At 37.5% G+C, this 20,032-nt stretch overlaps 1 protein-coding gene across 7 annotated transcripts in view; it reads right to left on the bottom strand.

The window, feature by feature from the left end:
- Positions 1 to 20,032, bottom strand: part of ODR4 (odr-4 GPCR localization factor homolog) — a 49,399-nt gene that overhangs the window by 29,146 nt on the left and 221 nt on the right. Inside the window, exons 1-5 of one of the 7 annotated variants that reach the window (XM_074222246.1) lie at positions 19,892 to 20,017; positions 15,821 to 15,971; positions 6,152 to 6,286; positions 4,782 to 4,877; positions 2,550 to 2,656 (exon numbers count right to left, since the gene is read on the bottom strand). In XM_074222246.1, the coding sequence (XP_074078347.1) occupies positions 2,550 to 2,656; positions 4,782 to 4,877; positions 6,152 to 6,286; positions 15,821 to 15,919 (437 nt within the window). In that variant the 5' untranslated portion in view covers positions 15,920 to 15,971; positions 19,892 to 20,017. Of the gene's footprint in view, positions 1 to 2,549; positions 2,657 to 4,781; positions 4,878 to 6,151; positions 6,287 to 15,820; positions 15,972 to 19,367; positions 19,565 to 19,891; positions 20,018 to 20,032 lie in introns of those variants that run through there. The other 6 variants (XM_074222245.1, XM_074222248.1, XM_074222249.1 and 3 more) reach the window with 6 other exon arrangements.

Below are 20,032 nucleotides of genomic sequence, written 5' to 3'. Positions count from 1 at the left end.
TGTACACAAATAATTAGAGCAACTCTGTAGTGACAAAGAACTAGAAGCCAAGGGAATGAACATCACTGGAAATGGCTAAACAAATAATATGAATATTAAGGAATACTACCACTTTTAGAAATGACAAAGGGAATGGTTTCAGAAAATCCTTGGAAGGCTGTATAAACTATTCCAGAATGAGGAGAGTAGAAAAAGAACTCTTTATACAGAACATCATAAGGAAAACAACTTTGAAAAACCCCAAAATTCCGTTCTATACTATGACCAACCACAATTTAAGACAACCAATGAGTAAGTATGCAACCTATCTTCCAACAAGGAGGTGCTGGACTAAAGATGAAGAAGGAGACATACACTTTTAGGTATAGCTGATGTAGATTTGTTTTGTTTGACTGCACATGTTTATTACAGGGTTTTATTTTTCTTTCTTTCATGTTGTCTCTGTTAAACTGGGAGCTCTTTAGAGCAGGGATTTTCCTTTGCCATTCACTGACCAACCCCCCCCTCCCAGTGCATGGCACATAAAAATGTTTAATAAATGCCACTGACTTGAATTTTCAGGATGATGGAAGAGAAAAATGTTTTAATTACAAAAAAAAGAATTTTTTTTAAAAAAGCACACAAAAGCAGTAAGTATGAATGTAGGAATGTATGAACAGCTATGGTATTTTGAAAGGTGATTCACTGCTGCAGAATTTCAAATTTTCTTTGGGGACAGGAAGTGTCACAATGGATAGAGCACTGTGCCTGGAGACATGGACTGAGTTCAAATCCAGCCTCAGACACTCAAGGCATTATATGACTTTGGGCAAGTCAACCTGCCTGCCTCAGGAGTTTACTCAACTGAAAATTAAGTATAATTTTAGCACTACCACTCAGGGTTGCTGTGAGGATCAAATGAAATGTCTGTAAAGTGCTCTTCTTTCCCCTTCCTTCCTACTTCTCCCTTTCCCTTATTTTCTTTATGTTAAGATAAAGACTATCAGAAGTCAAAGAGACCCCTGCATATTGTATGCACCCTTGAACTCTTGAGAGAAGTAAAACATGAAAAATGTTGCAGAAACTGTTTTGTTTCTTGCCTAATGTGATTGTGGTACCAAACACTGTAACTTGCATATAGCTGATATTAAATATTGGCAGAACTTAATTGATTTCATCAATAACCCATAACATGGGGCAGAACAAGAACTATTCTGTATGGGATCAAATCTGAACCTGAGCAGGAATTACCTCTTGAAAGACAATTGGTCAAATAAGGAAAGTGGCTAAGCAGCCTCATTTGATAGGCTGCCACCTGTCTTAAAGCTATGTAAAATATATAAATGTCTATCTCCCTCTGTTCTGCAGTTGCCAGAACTACCCAGCAAAAGTCCATCACTTGATGCTAATTAAACTTTCAGTCTACTAAAACTCAAACAAGTGGTCACCTAATCCATGCATGAATCCTTCCTATGAAAGAGAACTCACTGCATCCATCCCTTTCCCAAGCAGGCCATTTTATTTCTAAATAGTTCCAAGTGTTAGTAAATTATCTCTTTATATGAAGTTGAAATATGCTTTTTCAACTTTGCTTCTGGTTCTTCTCTTTGGGGTGATTCAGAATGAGGGAAAATGGGCAGATTATGCTACAAAATTATAAAGTCAATAAATTTTATAATATGGAGAATGAGTTTCTTCTGCTTTAACTTAATTATCTCTCTTATGTAGTAAAATAGCAGTCACCTTGAAATTTTCAAAAGATATGTATATTCTTTGTCTTTAAGTGCAAGTAATCCTCAGCTTACCAACAGGTTATTTAGAAACACATTTACCAATGCAATAAATAGTGGTTACTTTTCCAAATAACTCCACAAAAAGTTTAATTCATAATACATATAGTTCCAATAACATTTTTTAAACCACCATAAATACACAGAACTAGAATACACAGAAATTCCAATTCAAGACCAGTTTATCTTCTCCTTCTCCCTTCTTCCCAAATAATAAAAGGAAAGAGGAGGGAAGAGAACCAAGAGTCCTTCTGGATGTCAGGAGTTTGTAAACTCTTTATCTGTGTAGTAGAAGATAAACCTGTAGCCAAATTCGTTCTCTTCTATTTTTAATTAATAGCCATAGCCAGCAATAGACAGCAAAATGTAGTGTTTAAGATTTGCAAAACACTATAATTATCCTCTCAACAGAGGTTAAGTGATTTGCTGAGGATTACAGATAATGAAGTGTCCGGGGCAGGATTTGAACTCAAGATCTCCTGGTCTAGGTACAGTGTTTCCAGTCACTTCATCATTTAGCTGCTTAAAAATTAGACTCAATTAAGAAAGAGGAGACAATTTTTCCCATGAAGGTCAGATTGATGAACTTCTCAATTATCTATGCATGAATGAGTATTTACAGATAAGACATCTTTTATACAGCAAATATTGTTCACAAATTATACAGCATGCAAAATTTTATAAATCATGACAAATGGACTGAATTTATGAAGAAAGGTACAGGAATATATAGTTTTAGTAGCATATTCAAATAGTATAAACACCCAATGTAAAAGATACTTTTTTGTAGATGAGCAGACATGAAGTGTGACCCGGTCTGAGATGTCATCTTCTGTGAGATTCCATAGTCTTTTTTTAGTTAAAGATTTTTCCACAGCAAACACTAGCTGAGAAGAAATAACAAATTTTTTTTTCCTTCTCTTAACATACCACTGTATGTTAATACTAAAATAATGTAAGGATTTCAGCTATCAACTACTTTGGGTTTCATTCTTAGGGATAAAAATAACTGAGTATTTAAGAGCAAATGATAACAATTAATTGAATAAATACCATTCAAATAAAAGTCTATGATTTTCATCTGAAATAAGTTAAATATATATTAATTTTAAATGACCAGCATTTGAAAGATAGGAGGAAAATGTTATTCAAAATAAAATGAAAAATTAATTTCAACTAGAAACAAAGTTTTTCAAAACCACTTCATTAGAATTCCATTATAGAACTGAAACTCATGAAATTTCCAAAACTTCTAAAATAGGTTAGGGCAAAAAAGAGCCACACAACTATTAGGGCCAAAGGGAAAACTGTCGCTCTATGTCACTTGTGTGATGCATCACAACTGATTAAAATGACTGAGAAAACAAAGATTTGAGTTTCCAAGCATACTGATTTATTAAGCAATGTATGCAACTGTGTAACAAATCAGGATCAGGACTCCTCAGTCTGACAATGGACCCTAAATACAACAGGGGGAAACAGATTTTTATGCATTTTGTCAAAGAAAACAATTAATAGACTATAAACCAGGATTCAAGATTAAGTAATCTAATTTGTAATTAAAGGAAAGATTAAGGACTTTCTAAGTTGGGAAGGGGAGAACAAACAGATATAATTCCCTGAAATCAGAAAAAGAAGTGTTCCACTCTACTCTTAAGTGTCTGTATTCAAAGAAAAGAACAAGGAAACAACAATTGATTCATCAGATAAGACATATGGATTGCTTGATACATAATTACATTATACATTGGTGTTTAATGCCTAATTAAGAGAAAATGCTTTGCATCAGTATTTGAATCTGACTGGGTTTCTGGTTAGCATAACTTAGATCTTTATTTAAAGGTCTCTAAACAACAGTTAGAGATGGTCCAGCTTCCCACCTCATGTAGGGTTAGGTTAAAATAATGAAAAAAAGTTTTCTCATAACTTCCAAAATTGACTAACGTTTTTTTCCAAGACAGGAATTGTACTTAACCCATAACTGAATAGAAAGGGAACTAAGTTAGATAAAGAACTGAGTCACAAGATGGAGTCATTGTGGTCCCAGATCTGCTTGTCTAACATTTATAGCAAACTTTAGGAATCAGTATTCTACCAAGAATGGCTCATGTGAGGTGCTTGATGACATCTGCTAATTCAAAGGGGAAATCCCTTAACTTGGGATTCTACAAATTGTCACAAACCTACCTTGCTATCCCTATTTCATGACCCTCTACTTCATTCACTCTAAGTTTCAGCCAGATTGATTTAAAAGTCACCTCCAACCTCAATTTTCCACTTCGCAGATGAGGATCCTCATCAAGCATTTCTCTGTCTACAATGACTCCTTCTGTACCTCCATCCTCACCTTACTTCAAGGTTCAGCAAGGGTGTCTGTCATAACGTCAGTAAAACCTTCCCTCATCTCTCAAGCATTAGTGATCACTCCTTCTTCAAATAACTTTACTTAACTGTATATTTGCTGATCACAGTAGTTTTGCTTCCTCAGAGTCCAACAAGCATATAGAAAGCTAGTATTTAAGTGTTATGACTTGTAAAGTTTAAAATTGATACCCCAACATATTCTGTATTATTTATTATTAATTGAAGTTATCTAATGATCGAAATCAGTATTTAGAAATTAGCTTGATTTAAAAGACACTTTGACTGCTTAATATCAGAGTTTATAAGATGGTCTGACTTCTTTTCAAGAGTATAATTTCCCCACTTCTCTGGGCTACAACCCAGACTCATTGAATTGAAGCAGTCATAAGACATTCTGCCTGGCCATTAAGCCTACATGGGACCAGTCTCGTACATGGTCACTGACAAATGACTTCCTAGAGGATGTTGATTAACTTTGTGTTTTTCCATTATCATAGATTTTTGGAAACAACCTTTTGCAAGCAAGTCAGCTTGATTATAGAAATATTTTGTGAGCATTAACCAACTAAAACCAGTGACTTTCTCATAAAATTGTAAAACAATAAATACCCAAACTATACTGAGAATTATTCATGTGCTGACACCTACCCTGCGCAGGGCATTCTGAACATCTTTTCCAAGATCCGGAGTAGTAATAATAAATATTCCAAGAACTAATAAACCTCCTGGTAGCATTCTAGATACCTAAGCAAAGAAATTAATTAAAATATTAACTAGAATAATGATTTTTTGTTTGTAATTAGTTTTCCTTATTATATGATTTTTCCACCCATTAAACATTTATTGAGCACCTACTATTTTTAAGTCCTTTCCAAGGTGCAACAGAAAACTGATGTATCAAGAAATTTAAATTAGCCAAGTCACTGAGTTTACTGTCTGCTAAGCATTTTGGAATATCTTGTCTGTGGTATTCATGTCATGGAATCCCTTATAATTGAAACCACCTTAGAATGAGATATTTTGAAATTAAAGTACATACAACAAATTTTGTTTCAAAGAAATAATGTAGTGAAAAATACTGTAGTGAAGTTCTGGTATTTCTCCCTTTATCCAAATAAAAATTAATAAATATATGACTTTCATAAAAAACCTAAGAATGATCTATTGTTCTCAAACAAAAGATATTTGTTTACTTTAATTCTCTGATTTGTAAATGATTAAGTTCAGCATAAAGAAAACTTTAAAGTAAACACAGGGTTTTTTGGACTTCAAAAAAATGTTACAAACTAGTAATAAAATGAACTAATTTTCTAATCTATTTTGTAGTACATTTGGAAAATTCTCAAATTTTCTATATTTAGTTTCAACACATCTTTAGTATTTATTTTACTTTTAAGTTTGCTAGCAATGCTAAATACAAACCTTAATCCATACTAACACATGTGCCTTTTGTTAATATAATCTAAATATTTCATTAGGATTTGGAATACATTACAAAACTTCTACAGAGCAGATTTGCCAACTTAACTCAGAAAAAATTCTACTTCTATTTTGAATCATAGCATATGAATGCCCCTGGATTGGTTAACTCTGACAGGGTCTTCTTTAAAGGAAAGGTTTCAAGTACCCTTCCAGCAAAAACTATATCTACTTTACAAGGAACAACCTAAATAAATGTGAAGAGTCTCTATACAGTTAAGTTGGACATTAGGCAATTAATTATTTGTTCATTTGTTGGTTGAGGTTGCACACAACAGCTAGGTAAACAAAATATTTTAAAAACAGTTCATGGGGGGAAGAAAGATTGAAATAAGATTAAAGTAGATACAAGTAAGTTAAGCTATATATGAATGAGAATCAAAAACAATCATTATTATAACAAAAATACCATTATAACATGTGCTGATAGTTTTTCAAAGTTGAGATCAATATAATATTCCAGTTCAGTTTTATATATTAATCAAAATAAGTTAAACAATATATATCTAATACTTGAATATATTATAAAATTAACACACCTGATTGGCATGTGCTGTAGTCCATTCTTCATCTAAGTCATCCAGTTGTGACTGAGAAGATTTTGTAGTTTCACTTTGCTCTTCTCTGGGTGGTGTTCTGGTGGCAAGAACTACATAATCCCTTTGTGAAGAACACTTAATAAAACAAAAAAAAATGGTAACTGTTTCTACTGTGTTAAATTTAAAGCATACTTTCCTAAAATAAATTACATCATAGAGGTCTATAGTAGTTTTCATATATTCCTCTTTCCTTTTTTACATCTACTGAAATGTTTGTGTTGGTTGATCACGTAAGTTCACAACACAAAAGTTACAAAATAAAGTAAAAATTATCAGTGATATCTAATTAAATAATACAGATATGGCATATATAAAAACTAATACAAACATGTCAATTGATTTATTAGTTTTATAATTATACTTACAGCAAAATATTTCTAATTTTCTAAATTAGTTACCATTATACAATGACATTTTTAATGCTTCAGTCTCATAAATGATTACAGAAAATATACAGCCTGATAACCTTGGTTATAGCAAAGAAACAAAGAATACTCATTAACCAAGGAATGGCTGAACATATTATGATGCATATGTATGTGTGTGTATTTAAACTCAAGATGAATGGTCTAATGATATTTTATAGAATCTTCTTTTTCTATTCCAGTTCATAATAATAATAAAAAAGATTTTAAAAATTTTCATTCTAAAACGTTTTCCACTCCTGAACTCAAAAACTCTCAGTTTGAAGGGGGCTCTGAAGTCATCTAGTCTAAACTATTCTAGATCAGAATGTCCCTGTCTGGTTTATTGGGATATTATCATCCAGCCTTATGGTTGAGGAAATCCTACATATCCCAAGGTATACTATTACAACTTTTAGCTAACCAAAAGCTTTCCTCCTTGTTAAACTTTCTTTTCACAATAACAAACATATTTTTTGAGGGACAGTCTAAATCCTACAAAATTCTAAATAATACATGATGATGATGATGAATAATGGCATTACAATCAAATATCAATAGTATGTAGCGAGAGCTGAAAATAACATTGATAATTTAAATCTACTTAATCCAAAACTCTTAATAGACAAAATCTTGACCTATCTGAGCAAACTGCTTAGTAGATTATAAGAAAAATTTGATTAGAATTTGAGTTGTCTTAACAACAAGGTTTAGTGTTAGTATTTTTAAAACTTTCAATAACCAAGAACTGGCTAAATTAATGGTTTGCAAATAAGAAGGAAAACTGTCAAATTGCACAAATTATTGGGCAAAGAGGTATAGGAGGAAAAAAAGTCTTATCTGAGGAATCTTCTCATTAATACAGAATGGCTACTTAGCACATTAAAAAAAAAAAGACCCTAACCCTAAATCTAGGAGATTCAGGACAGGTAAATTCCACAAGGAAGGATATAACAGTGACAAATTCTGGACCCAAGCAAAATACTTAAGGAAGCAATAATATGAAGACAAGCCCAGGGTCATATGAGAGAGAGAGAGAGAGAGAGAGAGAGAGAGACGGAGACAATGTACAGTTAACCAGGTCCTTGGCCCTTGTCAAGATTTGCAAGAGAAAAGGGATATTCTGAACAAAAATACTCCATAAAATAGGCTAAAAATAAGCAATACAATCCCAAACTTCAAAGAATGCGATTTTAAAAATTAAAAAAAAAATCAAATACATGGCCAGTTAGTCACTAGACTACATACAGAAAAAAATTCAATAAATGTATGTAAGGTACCATATAATCGACATCCTGTTCTATAGTCCTTGTTCAGAATCATCTAGACAACAAGCAAATATGAAAAAATATGGACTAAAAGCTGTTAACTCAGTCTTAAAAATTTCTATCATTGTTATTGCTTCTAACCTTTAATATATTATAGATGTGTGGAATAAAAATCCACTTAAAATATAGACTCCACTGAGTAAAAAGGAAAATTTTGGCTTTTTTTTCTCAAAAAAAGTAAACCCCCAAGACTCACAAAGGTATTGAAGATCAAGAAGCTGCCCCGAGGTGACAGTCAAGCAAGATTATATGGCCTAGCATAACCCCCCCCCCCCCACCCCCTCTCTTCCAACCTGATTGGTTAAGTTTTTCAGAGTTATAATCTTTATAAGAAAAATTTACCCAGCAACAAAGAGAAGAATAAAAGGTTTTCATAAAATATTACCTCACCATCCAGATGGTGAGGGTATCAGAAGAAGATTTCTAATGACCTTCTGTTAAATGAATTAATGTCTGAGTATGCAAGGTCTTCTTAATTTAGCACTTATCAAACAAGAGAAGGCAGGTTACTGTTCTCACAGTCCATTATCAAATAGATGGCTCACTAAGACTGCAAGGTCTCTTCTCTGGAAGTATTCCACTATTTCCCTCCCTAACAGAATCAATGCAAGGTCTTTCTGGAAATAGTCCACTGTTTCACTCCCTAGCAAAAGTGGGAGGGTGTCTGACTGTGAATGCAAAGCCTCTTCTTCCTCTTCTAAGAATAGTCTAAGAGTAATAGTCTGTCTTTGTTTTAATGATTTTTAACCCTGAGAGGACTTTACTAAGAATTAATTAACTCTTAAGAGGGAATATTTCACTCAATCCCTTCTCTTTTTTTCTAAATATATATACCTATATATTTTGGCATCTGAAGTCCTCTCACACTATCCTTGATACCCTCTCAGGTTCTATTCTCTCTCTTCCTGTCCACTTGGCACCCATCTTCTTTTTGGTCTCTCTTTCTTTTCCCCTGGAGACATTCAGTATCTTTCTGTATATCTGCAGAGTCCATTCCAATCTCCAATTTGGATGACTTGTTGAGATCTCCTCTGGTAAAGGAACTTCTTAATACAACATCTTATCAGACAGATTCATATTTTCATCATCAGACCATAAAATTCTAAAGCTATTAAAATTCATATTTCACAGTGACATACATACATTACTTTAACAAAAATACAACTTTCATAATTGTTTACTTCACAAGTAAATATGCTGAAAATTATCAAATTGGGGGCGGCTAGATGGGTGCAGTGGATAGAGCACCAGCCCTGGAGTCAGGAGTACCTGGGTTCAAATCCGGCCTCAGACACTTAATAATTACCTAGCTGTGAGGCCTTGGGCAAGTCACTTAACCCCATTGCCTTGCAAAAACCTAAAAAAAAAAAATTATCAAGTTACTTGAGCTTAAACATTTACATTAGATGACCATCTTTGTATAAAGTGTCCAGCAAGTGACATACAAATAGCCTCAATCTCTCGCTCTTCATTAAAATAACTCAAGTATCCTTAACTAAATTCTTTTTTCCCAAAATGTCTCTTAACTAAACTATAGGTGATTCTTCTCCTGATATACTTAACTGACTTACATTCCCTTCTCAAAGTAGTACTTGAAACTGCTACTGCACAGAAGTGTATCCTGAGATTATATAACCTTTATTCTTCTTACCTAAATATCCTTTTCCCTAGCACAAAATAAAAGAATCTTTATTCTTCTCAAAACATATAGATAAGGGGCGGCTAGGTGGCACAGTGGATAGAGCACCGGCCCTGGAGTCAGGAGTACCTGAGTTCAAATCCGGCCTCAGACACTTAATTACCTAGCTGTGTGGCCTTATGCAAGACATTTAACTCCGTTTGCCTTGCAAAAACTAAAAAACATGTAGCTAACAGCAGAGGTTAAAATTACATGCTGGACTATCTAGTTTTTAACTTCCACTTGACCTAAAATTTCTATATCAGACTGACTTTGATGATTTAACTATAAAGATCTGGGACATGAAAGGAAAATTCCTTTATAGATATAATTTTGAGTGTCAGTTTCCAGGCAGAGGTCATGTGGATAGTCAAATGCCTTAAGTCAAATCTTAGATTTATCTGGTAAGACATTATTCAAATGTCATATTTGGGGAAGTCAAATCAAAAGGGTCCAACCTCAGGTTGCACTGAAAAGTCACCCCTTCAGCTTGTTCTCCCAATACACCTGTCACCTGTATAGTGTCCAAACCTCCTTCAGGCTTCCAGACTTCAAGAGAGCATTGACTCAATAGCACTTCCCTTGCTGATCATATATGATGTTAGACACAAAACTAAAAGTCAATTAAAAGTCCCATTTTTTTTTTAGGTTTTTGCAAGGCAAACGGGGTTAAGTGGCTTGCCCAAGGCCACAGAGCTAGGTAATTATTAAGTGTCTGAGACCGGATTTGAACCCAGGTACTCCTGACTCCAAGGCCGGTGCTCTATCCACTGCACCCACCTAGCCACTCCTAAAAGTCCCATGTTCTAAAATAGTAATTCCAATTAGATCTCCAAGCAAATCCACCTCACAAGGACTAAATGCTAATTCTAATCTGGATTGGGGGTGAGGGGTCAATCAACCAGTCCCCTTCCCTATACATATATCATCTATATCTATTCTTGAGTGTCCCTGTTATCAGACTACATTCAATTAAGTGACTTTCTAAACATTCAAAAAGTGGTCAAGTTCTCCCAGCATCTGGAATATTCCTTGACATACCAAAAAAACCCCAAAGACTTCTTTCCAAATATGTTTCATGATTCAATTAGAAGGTCTATCCTCCTGGTGGCACTAACTTCTAATCTGCAGACCCACATCCCTTTGTCTCAAATCATATCTGTTTTATTACTGGACAAAGATGGTATATTAGAGGCTTGTTGGCTATCCTGCTGTATTACAATAAACACTTCCTTTGGCTAGGAGATTATTCTAAGAATTCTCACATAACAATTAGCCAGAGACTGTCACAAAAAAATCACAAATTACTATCATTATTTTCTTTCCCATGTTGCTCAGGTGCTTTTACTTCAAAACAAACAACTACAACTTTGAGATCATAAATATAAATATGAATCTGCATTTAACATGGGGGAAGAAATCTGCAATTTTACTTCTTTAAAAGTTAACATTAAATCCTTAACCTATACGTGAAACAAAGTTTTCATGCTGACATCTCATTTTCTTAAAGCAAAACAAAACAGGTTTTCTTAAAGTTAACCTTATAATTATCTTTTACACACAAATTTCTTCTAAATTTGTGCTTTATAAGCTATTTATCCTCTTCCAAATACACTTCTATTTTTAAAACAAAGAAAATAAGATTCTCCATGGATTTTAGCCTTATACATATCATAATTTCAAAAGCCCAATGTATACTTTTTACTCATGCTAGTGTTACATTTACATATATATAATTTCTTCTTCTTAGATACGATGACCTCAATTCATTCATTGTTCATTATTGTAACACAATTTTAAATTCTCAAAAAAAAGGTTAAATCTATTCTTATATACAGTTTACTAATTCTTCACTACATATTTCAATTTCATGTATTTTTTTCTTTACTCCCTAGAATTTTGCAACACAGAAAAATTCTTAAGACCAGTTGTTGCTAAAAATCCCTTTTTAGGATTACAAGATTTTCTTCATACTTCTCTCAAATTCCAAAAGCCATATTCAAAATAACCTTAAATCATTTTCTTTTTCAAAGCCAAAAAAAAGTTGCAAATTCTTTTTATTAGTGCAATTTATCAGTGCAATTCTAACTTCTCAATGCTCTAACTTATAACAGTTTTCTATCCTTACTGACCAACATTTCTTAATGTTCTAGGAATTGGAGATTCCCCTCAATTTGAGATATTAAAGTTATACACACACACACACACACACATACATATATGTATATATATATTCTGTACCTTTACTATTTATCATTACTCACTCAGCCCAGATTTTTTCCAGATATATGAACCATACCCCAACATAGTGTGAATTGGTGTTTCCCGATTCCCCTTGATTAAGGTAACTCAGTCTATCCAGACTGCCAGCTTCCACCAAGATCATTCTATCCCTATCTATTACAGCATTTCCATTAATTCTTTTTCCTCCTATAACTCTGGAGGAGCCATAAAACATTAAAAATAAAAAACCAAACCCCTTAATTGAATCTGAAATAACCTCCCAAGGGCCCCCAAATCAATCCTTTTACTTATACAATATCAAACCTGCTCAAATCTTCTGTATACATGCATTAACCAATTTCCATATTTAGCAAATGATTCAAAAACCCCAATTGTCTCTACAACTTGATTCTCTTCCTAGTACTTTCAGAACCTCTATTTTCCCTTAATATTCTGTTCCACTATTTTTTTTCATTAACTCTTTTTAACTGTAGTTAATATTGTTCTGAACTGGCTATATAAAACCAGACATGATTCCACTTTCCAGAAAACATTTTCCATTCAAAGCATTTAATATTTAACACTTCTTGATTTTAACTGGTAAAACTTTTGAGAAGACAAACAGCTACTTAAAAAAAAAATCTCACAGCCTAATTGGAATTTTTTTTTTTTTTTTTTTTGCTAGGCAATGGGGCTAAGTGGCTTGCTCAAGGCCACACAGCTAGGTAATTATTAAGTGTCTGAGACTGGATTTGAACCCAGGTACTCCTGACTCCAGGGCCGGTGCTCTAGTCTCCCCATAATTGGAATATTACCTACTCCCTTCTTCAGGTAGAATACACCACATAACTTTTCTCATAAGGAGGCAGGTCCAAATTATTTCTTGGGGGCTCTTCTGTTCTTAGGTCCCCCCCTTGTTCCATCACTCTCTGTAATAACTAACATTACCAGAATCTTGAAACTATAATGTTGCCATATCATTCTGGTAAAAGATTAACTATTTAGTTTCCCTTTTTTGGTATTTCTGTGTAATCAAATTATATACTTCAGAATTAACCTGACTCTCTTGACTTGCTGGGATTTACTTTTCCCAAAACCTTTTTCCAAATTAAAATAACATTTCTTTATATGATTTCTTTAACATATTTAGTAATTTTCATTGTCTCTTTCCTATGGCTTTAACTTCAAAATAAAGTCCCTTTTTGCTCCTGTTTCTCTCCCAAGGTCTAGAGATAACAACCCCCCCCCCCCAAAAAAAAAGACCAGGCAAGCGCCTGGAAAAAAGCAGCAGGGAGGGGGGAGGAGAGGAGGAGGAGAAAGCATTCTAGCTACATAGAATCACAGTGAAAAAGCTGGGAAGAGAAAAAGGCAACAGCATTTTATCATTTTCTGCACTTTTCCCTGATATTTTATAGTTCCTTATTCCAATTACTAAATTGTAGTCCCAAGGGACTATCTCCTGGCACTTCAGGGAGTGATTACAATAATTTACTGCTGCAGCCATGCTTTAAATTTGACCTTCCCATTTTTTTCCCTCAGCTTAATGCTGTCTCTTAGAATTTCTCCTAGGAAGATGTATTTACTTTGTTTATACCCCAGCTTTCAGACAGCACTTTGAGACCCTGTGCCCTTCAGCCTCTAACTGCTTGGGCTCCCCAGAATCTCTCCCTGCAGACCGCTGGACGATTCTGGCAGACTCGACTGCATCAAATAGCCCTTCGGCCTCAAACCGCTTGAGAGTGGCAATTTAATTGTGTGGGAGTATTTCCCATTCCGTCCTCTTTTTCTGCTCCCAAATTAATGGGACCAAGGACAGATCGCCTAGAACTTTCCAATACCTAGGCTCGTGTACACAAACTTGCAGACCTGTGTCACCATTCCTGGGTCTTCCCTGTGCCGGTCTCCTGCTGCCAGAGGTCTTCTGGCTTCAGTTTTGCTCCAGCTAAGTCTCTCTTTGGGTTCTTTCCCTCACTCCTCAAGGGATCTTCCTGGGCATAACTCACAAGTTGCTGATAACCTCCCAGCATGGAGCCTGCTTGTGCTTATGCCCAAAAGACTCTCAGGGAGGGGGTTAAGATTCCCGGCCAATGCACCATAAACTGTGTAGGATAAAAATCCACTTAAAAAAATAACGGAGACTCCTCTGAGCAAAAAAAGTTTATTTTGGCTTTTCTCAAAAAAAGGGCACTCCCAAGTCTCACAAAGGTAGTGAAGATCAAGGAGCCACCCCAGGTGACAGTCAGGCAAGATTATAAGGCCTAGTGTGAATCCCCCCTCCCCAACCCCCTCTCTTCCAACCTGATTGGTTAAGGTTTTCAGAGTTACAATCTTTATGTGAAAAAATCTATCCAGCAACAAAGAGAAGAATAAAAGGTTTTCATAAAATATAATAATAAAATATAATAATACCTCAACATCCAGATGGCAAGGGTATCAGAAGATTTCTAATGACCTTCTGTTAAATGAATTAATGTCTGAGTATGCGAAGTCTTCTTAGTTTATTACTTATCAAACAAGAGAAGGCAGGTTACTGTTCTCACAGTCCATTATCAAATAGGTGGCTAAGACTGCAAGGTTTCTTCTCTGGAAGTATTCCACTATTTCCCTCCCTAATAGAATCAATGCAAGAAGGCAAGGTCTTTCTGGAAATAGTCTACTGTTTCACTCACTCCCTAGCAGAATTGGGAGGGTGTCTGACTGGGAATGCAAGGTCTCTCTCCCTCTTCTAAGAATAGTGTAAGAGTAATAGTCTGTCTTTGTTTTAATGATTTTTAACCCTGAGAGGACTTCACTAAGAATAGTAATTTTTTTTTAGGGTTTTTTTTTGCAAGGCAAATGTGGTTAAGTGGCTTGCCCAAGGCCACACAGCTAGGTAATTATTAAGTGTGAGGCTGGATTTGAACTCAGGTACTCCTGACTTTAGGGCTGGCACTCTATCCACTGCACCACCTAGCCATTTATTAAGAGGGGATATTCCACTCACAGACATATGGGGTTTCAAAGGGAGGTAGAGTATAAGAAATGTTATGGGAAAGCAGTAAAACTGAGTTAAAACTGACAAAAAATATTATAAGGTGTGTAGAAAGGTGTTTACTTTTTCTATTTTTTTTTCTTTTCAAAGGGAGCATTGGAAAAAGATTATCTTCTAAACTAATACTTAAATTTGACCTATTTTTTTCCTGTTTTCTCAGAGACCCACATGAAATCAGATATTATCCCCTATGTCTCTTTCCCTGCTCCCTAAACCTATTCCAATCTATGGTCAAAGAAAGAGAAAGACAACAAATAGTTCAGATTTCTAAGGTTCTTTGATGATGATAAGGCATTTCCTTTGTAGCACTTCTAGTGTTATCCCCATTTTACAGAAGAGGAAATTTAAGGCTCCAAGAAAACACATGACTTTCCCTCAATGACCAAAGTAATCAATATCAGAACTGAAATTTCAAGGCCAGGTCTATCCTGGCTCCAAGTCCATGCTCTTGCCATCACATTCAAGTATAAGGAAGAATTTGACTTGAAAGTGAGAAGGAAAAAAAATGTGAAGAGTTAAGAAGCTAGGAAAAAAATAAATGGGAAAGAATCAAGTGAAGGCAAGGTCAATAATTATGAAACACAAGATAGAAAATATACAGGCTTTAGGAGCAATTGATGAATTATATCACTTGCTTTCTATAAATAAAAGAACATCTACAAAACTATTTTTCCAGTTAAACAATAGACTTAAAACAGGACTGGAAAGGAAAGAAATGTACAAGTGGAAGGATGAAAAAAGGATAAAGGGAGTGCAAAGGGATCATTCTGCCTAAAGCAAACTCTAATTAAGACCCTGGGTATTCAATCGGTTGTATAATATTTTTCATCCCCAAAACTAAGTTCTATTAATGAATTTGAGGTTAAAATATACATTCTTAAAAGATACATATCTGGCCTATCAAAAAAAAAAAAAAAAACCAAACCTAAGCCAAAATATACATACCTGTCCAATCAAAAGACCAGAAATAAAAGCCTTTTCTTGATTGTTGAAGTTTAAAAGGTATTGTCCAACAGCTTCTTCTACTATGTAGCTTCTTCCCATTATTAAAAGTGCAATTAATATTGTGTTCAACGTATGAAATCTTTAAAATGTTCTATGAGAGAAGATAGAAAGAATAGAAATTATAAACATAAAATAATAAGGAAAAATAAAATAAGAACATTAGTATTAAAATGTGTTATCTATGTTAATGAGGTCAAATTAGGCTATACAGATTAAATTTTAATCCATTTAGAATGTGATTATTTTTTCTCAAATTTCTTAGTTTTATCAACTTTACTACTAAAAGTCCCTTGACTATGTCTCATTTATATTGGAATTTACCTTAGTGCCTTATACTTAGTAGGCTCAATAAATATTTTTTTAATGGGGAAAAAATGGACCTACAACTTGAGGCAGAAGTAATCAATAAAACACTATAAAATCCTTGAGATCAGGGCCTGTTTCATTTTTGCTTTTGTAATTCCAGCACCAAATATAGTATCTTGCAAACAATCATCAATAATTTATTAAATTCCTAAAAAGAGAGCAATTACAAAGTCCCTGACCTCAAGGAGTTTAAATGCATACATTATAAACACATACAAGGTAACAGGGAAGGAAAGGGTGGAGAGACTAGTGACTGGGTGAGATCAGCAGATGCCATGGAAGAGAAGGTGGTATCTAAACTGACATCTGAAGGAAATTATAAGAATTCTAAGAGGCAGATGAAAGGGTAAATGCATTCCATGAGGTAGTGTTGTACATAAGGAACACTAAGAAGGTTAGTTTAACTGGACTGAGTGGCACATAGAAGACAATGAAATGTTTACTGAATGAAGGTTGGAATCATCCAGTTATAACCTTCATTCTTTCTCCCTTTATCAATATCCTTCTAAAGCCACAGTGCTCCCCCAAAGTAAACAAAATACTCCAGATACAGCCTGACCAAGGCTTATTCCTGTCAGAAATGCTTCTCAGTGCAACCTAATAGTGTATTGTTATTTTTGAACATTGCTCCGTATTGTTCCTTTATATTGAATTTCTTCCTCTAACTTTTTCTAAACTTCCTCTATTGAACTTCTACCTTATGACCATAAGAGAACCTGAATCTTGATAGAATTGGTAAAGGATAATATTATCTTCTATCACCATAGACCTTAGAAAATGGAAACCCTTATCAACTGGTCACTTCAGGAAACTGAAGGTAATATCCTTGATCTTGCTTTCCTTAGCCCTCTCATTCAGATTCAGCATCTGCAAAAGTGACAAACTTCTCTTTCTCCTCTTTTGAGTACTCTAATTCCCATGGTCTTACCCTCCAGCTAAAGAGCTAAATTTTAGCATTTAATATAATATATGGAGGCAACCAAACAGTGCAATGGATAGAACACTGGGGCTGGACTCAGGAAGACCTAAATTCAAAATTGACCTCAGGGGTATGGGACTTTGGGGAAGTCATTTAACCTTGGTTTTCCCTCAGTTTCCTCAACTATGAAGATCAAATGAGATATTTGTAAAATGCTTACAGTCCCTGGCATATATAAATCCATCCAAAATGTGCTACCATATTCTTCTTTTACTTCTTATTTCACTAAACCCTCCAGAACCCCGACCCATATTCTACCCCTTTTATTTTGTATTTATTCACATTCCAATGGAAACCTAGTTCTCTCAAGATACTGTACCCCACCCCCACAATTCTCTTCCTTTATGCCCTCTAAAGCAAAGGATTCAGAGGAAGAGTAGAATTACTCCTACTTCCCCATCTTTCAACAAACTTTCTTCCTTTGAAAATTATTTCATCAGTCTTTATTACCTAGCCCAACTCCTTATTGCATTAATATTGTATGAACAATTTTTATTACAATCACATTGTAAGTATCTTTTCATGTTTTCTCCATTAGAATGTAAACTCTTTGAAGACAAGAACTAGCATTTTTCCTTTTTACGTATCCCCAGGCTTAGCAAAGTACTGAGCACAAAAGCAAATCAGAAGAAAGCTAGTTGAGTGATTAACACAGCTACCAAACTAGCTCCGGCACTTAACCTCAGGCAGAGCCTGCTTCTAAGGCTTGTTCATTAGTCTCCCAATCTCAACTTTCCCCCCACTTCAGACCACGGTCCACTCATTAGTCAAAGTGCTTTTCATTTTAAAGTTCTGATCAAATCCTGAACCTGTAGTGGAGCCAGGTCCCCAGAACAGCAAGGAGGTCTGTGCCACTGGATCTAAGAGTACATGATGGGATAAGTTAGAAAGGGTTTTGAATAAGAGGATTTTATAGTGGATCCTGGAAATGAGGGGGAGCCGCTGGAGCTTATTGTATGGGGGGGGTGACAAAGGGGATCCTGTGCTTTTAGGAAAATCACTTGGGTGATTTAGGGAGACTTGTGGAAGGCAGACCAAACCAAAAGTTATTTCAATAATACAGGTAGGAGGTGATGAGGGCTCGCGCCTCTGAGGGCAGAGTTAAGGGAAAAGGGGAAAGGCCTGTGCAAGAGGTGTTCCAAAGACAAAATTAACAGGCAAAATAGGGGCTGCTGGGGGAGGAGGGATGGTTTAAGAACGAAAGGAAGACGATGACGTCTAGTGGTAAGCCTGAGTGAGTGGGAGAGGTTGGGGTCTGCAACAACACGAGGGGAGTGGGAGAGGTTGGGGTCTGCAACAACACGAGGGGAGTGGGAGAGGTTGGGGTCTGTAACAGCGAGGGGAGTGGGAGAGGTTGGGGTCTGCAACAGCGAGGGGAGTGGGAGAGGTTGGGGTCTGCAACAACACGAGGGGAGTGGGAGAGGTTGGGGTCTGCAACAACACGAGGGGAGTGGGAGAGGTTGGGGTCTGCAACAACACGAGGGGAGTGGGAGAGGTTGGGGTCTGTAACAGCGAGGGGAGTGGGAGAGGTTGGGGTCTGCAACAGCGAGGGGAGTGGGAGAGGTTGGGGTCTGCAACAACACGAGGGGAGTGGGAGAGGTTGGGGTCTGCAACAGCGAGGGGAGTGGGAGAGGTTGGGGTCTGCAACAGCGAGGGGAGTGGGAGAGGTTGGGGTCTGCAACAACACGAGGGGAGTGGGAGAGGTTGGGGTCTGTAACAGCGAGGGGAGTGGGAGAGGTTGGGGTCTGCAACAACACGGGGGAGTTTGCGAGGGGAGGTTCGGGGGCAAAGATAATGAGTTTAGATTTGTACAAGTTGAGCGGAACATCCGGTTCTAGATGTGCCACAGCCGGGGCGGCCAGGTGGCGCGGGGGAAGGAGCACCTGCCCGGGGGGTCGGAGCGCCTGCCCGGGGGGTCGGAGCGCCTGTCCGGGGGTCGGAGCGCCTGTCCGGGGGGTCGGAGCACCTGCGGGGGGGGGGTCGGGCGGACCTGAGCACAATCCGGCCTCCAATCCTTAACAATTACTTATCTAGGGGGCCTGGGGCAAGCCGCTTAACCCCTGGCAAAACAAAAAAAATCCTAACAAAACCCACAGCAGGAAATCAAGTTCCAGCAGGGGTACGGGGCGGAGCCGGACTGACCTGAGGGTCCGCAGAGGAAAGGAGTGGGTCCCCGGAGGGGAGCGCGGGGCAGTGAGGGGTCTGCAAAGCCCCGTTCACTCATGCTGCCAATGAACTAAGAAGTCATGACGAGGGTGGCAGGGGCAGAGCAAGGCAAGGCTGCTCCGCTTCGCCATCTATTTAGGGAGGGCGCGGGTCGCCGCGCACGAAGGGCGTGGGGGCGGCCCCGCCCTGCCCCCACTTTGTGAAGCATCTCTATGATGCACGGCCGGGCGGGGGAGGAGCCGGCGCCCCCTCGCCCCGCCGGGCCCCGCCCCCGGGGCCTCAGTTTCCTCATCTGCATAAACTAGTCCCGGTCGCCCCTGGGCCCCTCCACCCCCGCGCCGCGGTCCCGGCGCAGGTCGCGGCCCCAGCACGGGTCGCGCTCCCGGCCGCCGCCGCCGCCGCCTCGTCTTCCTCCCGGGACCGCCGGCGCCGCTGCAGGTAGCCGCCCCTCGTCTCCCGCGCCCGGGCTGCCCTGTGGGCCCCGCCGTGGAGCGACTCACTCGTGGGAGGACGGGCCCCCGGGCCGGCCGTGGGCAGCGGCTTCCCTTCCGCTCGCGTGTCCGCGCAGAAGGCGCCGCCCTCCCCCCACCGCGGCCTCCGCTTCCCGCCTCCGCTCCGGCTGGGGAGGAGGAGGGGGGGCA

This window comes from Macrotis lagotis, chromosome 2, assembly GCF_037893015.1.
Source record: "Macrotis lagotis isolate mMagLag1 chromosome 2, bilby.v1.9.chrom.fasta, whole genome shotgun sequence".
NCBI classification, from domain to species: domain Eukaryota; kingdom Metazoa; phylum Chordata; class Mammalia; order Peramelemorphia; family Peramelidae; genus Macrotis; species Macrotis lagotis.
The sequence above is the reverse complement of the archived record's forward strand: the minus strand, read 5'-3'. Positions and strand labels throughout refer to the sequence as shown.